Consider the following 6,000-nt stretch of genomic DNA (forward strand, 5'->3'; position numbering starts at 1 on the left):
ATGTCAAGTTTCATAAAAAAAATTTCAGTACTTTTTGCGTTATCGCGGGATCCAGGTTATGTGTAAAATTTGCCATATTTTCAGTCTATTTGTTGCCATAGCAACCAGAATTTTCAACATAGGAAGAAAAGAAAAAGACGTGCATAATCTCCATACTGCCATCTATCCATATACCAAGTTTCATTAAAATATTTTCAGTACTTTTTGTGTTATCGCGGGATCCAGTTTTGTGGACGGACGGACTGACGGACGGACAGACGGACGGAGGGTAAACCTAAAGTCCCCTCCGGTAAACCGGTAGGGGACTAATAATCTCTGTAGTTTGGAAGCAGAACCTAAAAATGTCCTTATTGCTTGCAGATATTTTTTTCACATTTTTTTTTAAGATTGAGTAGTTTATTGCAACCATTTGATGCCATGCAAAATATACAAAACACAACATTGCATTACATGCATGACCTCTTGAAATTTCAAATACATATTTAACAAATTTACTTTCATGTAATTTCTTTCTTTTCTGATTTTCATCATTTTACTTAGACTGAGGAAATATTAATTTTAACGTCTTTAATTGATAATAAGGTAAGAGTCACACAAATGAAAGTATAAAGGATTCTTTTACCTGGTCTTGAATTCTTTTTAACTGGAGATGAAGGGACTCTGTTTCTTCCAATCTGAAAATATACAAAATCTTTGTTACAACACTAGTACACAAAGCCTAGTTGTTCAGACAAGTTCTGTATATACATTGAAATTGTATTTCGGAACAAACATAGAACAGTTCTTGATTTAGGTAAACAATTGCAAGAAGTCCTAACCTGAAATAAATATTACAAAACAAGTTACAAGGTAACACCAAGCAAACATCTTGTATTGTAGAAAAAAACTAAGTGGCTGGCCCCTATGAACCACGTGGATAAACAACTCTCTTTCTTGTTTTTGCAAGAAAGGTACAATAAAAATATACGAGCTTCCAAGAAACTAATTGAAGTAACAGGTGCTTATAATCGCAAGACATGGTATACATTAAACTGTGTAGGCTTGCAAGACATAGGACTTTGATTTCATGATCCACCGTGATGAAGATAAGTTATTTTTACTACTTTGGGGTCACACAAGACTAGGTTCATGCCGAGAAGGTATTCAGTTTGCCTAAAGAAGGTCTCTGGTTATATGAGCTGCGTCATGACAAAACCAACATAATTGGTTTGCGACCAGCATGGATTCAGACCAGGCTGCTCATCCGCGCAGTCTGATCAGGATCCATACTGTTCGCTATCAGTGTCTCTACTTGTTATAGGGTTTGTAAGCAAACAGCATGGATCCTGATCAGACTGCGCGGATGCGCAGGCTGGTCTGGATCCATGCTGGTCGCAAACCCATTATGTTGGTTTTGTCATGGCGCGGCTCATATTCAGGTGCTGGCTCATTCCTGAAATAATACATTAAGGGACTATTAAGGTTTTACGCCACCACTAAAGGTGGAAAGTCGCCATATCACCATAACAGTTACAATGTGACTTAAAATAACAGCTGAAATACAGCAAAACATTAATTTTATACAAGACAGCAGTATTTGGAAAGACTGACCAAAACTCAACATTACAATTTCTTCAATAATTAATAAAGAGAAAACCATTTTTTGCTCCAATAAGATTTAAATCTAAAAAATAAATTTTTGTGATGCAGAACTAAAATATCCAAAAAAAAAAAATAAAAAATAAATAAATGTACATAGAGGCCTTGATCTTATTTGCAAAATCACAAAAATTCTCTTGCATGAAAAATCATGATGTGAATATATATTAATAATAAGTGGATGCAAAGCTATATGTACAGGATGAAAGAATAGCTAAATAAAGAAAAAATAACTAAATGAATATATTTTTACAACAAAGGTGGTATTTTTGGCAGTTATATTAATTACATGACCATATAACCCTTTTGATACTGAAATTGAAACTTTGTAGCATTTACCATCAGTATAATGCAGTCCGACCAAGGCAGACAAACTTTCAATTTTTCATCATGATATCCTTATTATTGACAATGGACTGTCCCAATATGGAAGATGGATTAGTCCATTTGGGAAATTTCATATGTCAAGGGTTAAATTATCCTTATACTGTTGGTGGCTACAGAATCAACCCTAGCTACCAGTGCAGACAATGATCTGCTGACACATCCATGCTGTCTGATCATGGTCTGCACTGGTTGACATTCAGTAAGTTGTTTCTTGAAAATTTCTGTAAAATGATGAATAATCTGGTCAAGATTGATAAGCTGGACAAGTCCATCTAAGATATTTAGTTGGGTAATGGTCATAACACAAACAAGCATAGATTATAGCGACTCTATTTAATACAAAAGTTAGAGGTGTTGCTTTAACATTACAACTATATCAAGCATATAAAGCAAAGAAACGGAAGTGATTATAATAGCTGATTATTAATTTTGGAAAGAAAGATTCCTGTAGATAAATGAAAAGTAAGTTAATGAGTGCAAAACATGGTCTTGGTTCCATTCAGCCATTTCATGAGATTATGAAAATTATAAACATTTCTTAGGACACAAGCAGTATTTAACATTTATTAAGTGGAATGGTGTAAAAAGAAATTGTGTCATTTCACAGCATTTCATAATGACATAATTTCACCTTAATAGACTAAGTTGTAAATTCATATGCAACCATAAGAAAAAAGTGATTAATAAAAACCATCAGTTTTTGTATTTCTATCCGAAACACGATTTATATGTAATATGCAAGTAAAAGACTCAAACACTGGCTAGATATTCCAGTCAGTACCAGCAGCCAGGGTAAGATTCTTATACTTTATACTGTTGACTGCAATATATCAGTATTTTTCAATTCAGATCTTGTTCACTATCAAATGACAGATTCAAAACCGGAAACATGCATACTAAAAATTCAGCTGTGTACAGATTGAAAACTGTGACATGTCCTTCAATAATGCCTTTACATTGTACCAGGAATCATTTCAGCAAGGAAAGAATACTTCACAATAACTTTATAGGATTAAGAGGCTGTTTGGTTAGAAAGCTTTAGGATTTACTATTAAAATAATGCATCTAGAATTTGACAAAGCATAAAGTTAAACACTTATTTACTTATCAAAATCTTGACAGTCTTTCCAATCACTTGTTCTTTAGGAAGCAGAAACAGTTGATTCCTGGATAAATGTGATAGTTGACAATACCAGCTTTTTATTATTTATAAATACAAAAATGTACATGAACAAAGTAAATGCATGTACCTTTATATATGAAAGATAGAAAAAAGACAAAACTTCAAAAAAACATGTTTTTTTTTTCTTTTTCAATTTTACTCCTTTCAAATTTAATATTTATAATACAATTATCAAACAAGTTCTATACAAAACATCATTTTATGCTCAAAATATGATATCAAATTGTATTTGTGATAATCTGCTTGGAAAAAATGCATAATACTAACCACTAAATGCAGTTTGTTAGCACAGATGTGTTATCCCTAAGGCCTTAATGATCTTTCTTATTGAATTTATTTGTAAATTTTCATATAAATGATAAGAGTGGACACATATTTCTTTTGCCGACTCATCCTTGGATGTGTTCAAATTTGCCTCTCTTTTGTAAATAGTAAAATCACATATATGCAATGCATGACTAAACAATATATATGATGGCATTAATTAGAGTAATTTAATACTAGAAGAATACATACTAGCGTATCTGTTGTCTCAAGATCATCAGACTCATAATCATCTCCATACTTGCTCTGAAATAAGAGATTTTTTTTTCAGTACAGGAGTACAGTAGCAAAATTTTATTCTAATGTGTTAAAGATTATAACCATTTGCAATTGCAACCTGGGCCAGTGGCTCCCCAACCCTTTGAAAATATGGAGTGGGGGATGATTTATGATACCTTTTTAGCTACCAGTAGGGCATTGTAAGTGGAATGTGTTGGTTTTGTTTCCGCACAGAAAAATATAGTGGGTTTTTCAACCTTACCTGTAGTCATACATTTTGTCATATAAAACAAACATTTTCAAGTGTTTGTTAAAGTTATAATGCTGTAATGTTTACATTTTTCAAAAAGATTCAACTCCACAAGGATCATTTCATAATTTCAGAGATTATTATATATATGTTTAGTATATCAGATGTGTTGTTATTGTCATAAGTTGCCACTCTGCAGTTTATAATTGAAAAAAAAGCATTAGTTCAAGAATAAGCAAGTAATACATACAGAAACGAAAAAATTCAAAACGATAATTTAAAGGGTTATAATTCTGACAATTGGTGTTATATGCTTTCTAGAAGCACTCATCACTTTGTAAGTGAGAATATAAAATACAATCTTACTTTCTGGGCTTAAGTATGTCTCAGAGTTTAATTAAGTGAGACTAGAAACAAAGCCTCAGTCAATGTTAAATACGTAATAATAGACTAATAGTTATAAAAGATGTAGATAGTAATAATAGTTATAATAGTAATAATAGATAAAGTCAAATCTTCTTCTTCTTCTTCCAATACTGTACATAACCCACTCTGGAGCATTGACGTACAGATATATGTCAAGTGATATCTAATTTATAAAGTATGATATACAACATATATGATAACACAAGCATTGGCTTTTTGTTAATAAAGTACTGCTGCGGCTTTCTAGTTAATTTTACAGTGACCCCGATTCATATCAAAAATAACATTTTTTGTTGGTGGCGTCTGCCTCACAACCCTAAGATTGTAAGTACACAACCTCCTCAACAAAAAAGTGTGCCAGGTTGTTTTTTTTTTATTATTGTATATAGTGATGGTTGCTCTTCACAGATATCTATGTAATATCAGTTTGTAAAATTGGTCTGTCTTGCCGTTGAAATATTGTGACTATTGATACCTACTCTGGTTGAGTGGGGTCAATACCATTTGTTTCCTCTTATAGTCTTATGACACCATGCATTTTTGCACAGTGCAATGTTCAGTACCAGAACAAAGATTCCAAAGTGATTCAAATAAACTGTCACTACGATCAGGTTTAAACAAATGTATACATACAACTGTATTTATCACCAAAAAGAGACATGAAAACAAATAAAAGAAACTAACAGTAACAGAGATTTGCCATATGATATGTCTTTAAATGTTCAAGATTTTTAAGTTTAGCCTATAGGTGGTCTTATTAATCATATCAACAGGATTAAATTGTTTTCACCTTATATTTTCCTGGCATTCCTTTCAGTTCCAAACACTAAATCAAGTTGACAAGCATTCAGGGATATACATTACAATGTTACTTTGATAAAAATTATCAACAGGTGCCCTTTTCTCAAGTCCAAACTTGACAAAAACAAACCGGGTTTTATAGAAATATTACACGTTTGTGTAATGCCGGTATCACTAAATATATTGAAATTTAAACAAATTATGCTATAGTTTGTGGCTCTGTAACTGATGCAACAAGGATATTTTCAAAGTATGTCGTTTTCATGCAACTGTGGAAGCAACACAGATGTAAACAAAGCAACCATTGCTAGTGGGATAATCTCTACCCAAATTTATCAATTTCAAACATGATCTTGAAATGTAATATGCAATTTATTTTCAAGTATGTCAAAGAGATTATATTTTTTATTATCGTTACACAAGGAGTCTAATAATATTTGAAAACACTTATAAATACTAATTTATGACACTTTGATTTAGAGAGCATAATAGCTGCTTGTAGGATGTAAAGTACTAAATTTAGGATTTGGGTATAACACCTCTATACAATTATTGGAGAGGTCATCAGACCTCTCCATAGTGTTCAGACTGATTGCTGGCGGCATCCATTTTTGCGTATCTGATTGTAGTGAATGAATCTCATTTTAAGCGTAAAATCATTAGGAGCAGTCTACAAAAATTGTTTTGCGCATGCCCCGTTTCAAAATACGACTTAACTTAAACGAAAAATTAACATCGAAGTGAAAAAATCGGTACATAGAAAAATCGGAAA

At 32.2% G+C, this 6,000-nt stretch overlaps 1 protein-coding gene across 3 annotated transcripts in view; it reads right to left on the minus strand.

The window, feature by feature from the left end:
* LOC132749173 (IQ domain-containing protein E-like) overlaps positions 1–5,546 on the minus strand; it is a gene marked incomplete at its 3' end in the record, with an annotated part of 29,474 nt that extends 23,928 nt beyond the window's left edge. For 2 of the 3 annotated variants that reach the window (XM_060738879.1, XM_060738878.1), the window contains 3 exon segments: positions 623–674; positions 3,725–3,778; positions 5,218–5,546. In XM_060738879.1, the coding sequence (XP_060594862.1) occupies positions 623–674; positions 3,725–3,778; positions 5,218–5,235 (124 nt within the window). 3 annotated transcript variants of the gene reach the window in all.
* Positions 5,547–6,000: the final 454 nt, after the last annotated feature.

This window comes from Ruditapes philippinarum, unplaced genomic scaffold, assembly GCF_026571515.1.
Source record: "Ruditapes philippinarum isolate M1 unplaced genomic scaffold, ASM2657151v2 ctg4583_1_1_1_1, whole genome shotgun sequence".
NCBI classification, from domain to species: domain Eukaryota; kingdom Metazoa; phylum Mollusca; class Bivalvia; order Venerida; family Veneridae; genus Ruditapes; species Ruditapes philippinarum.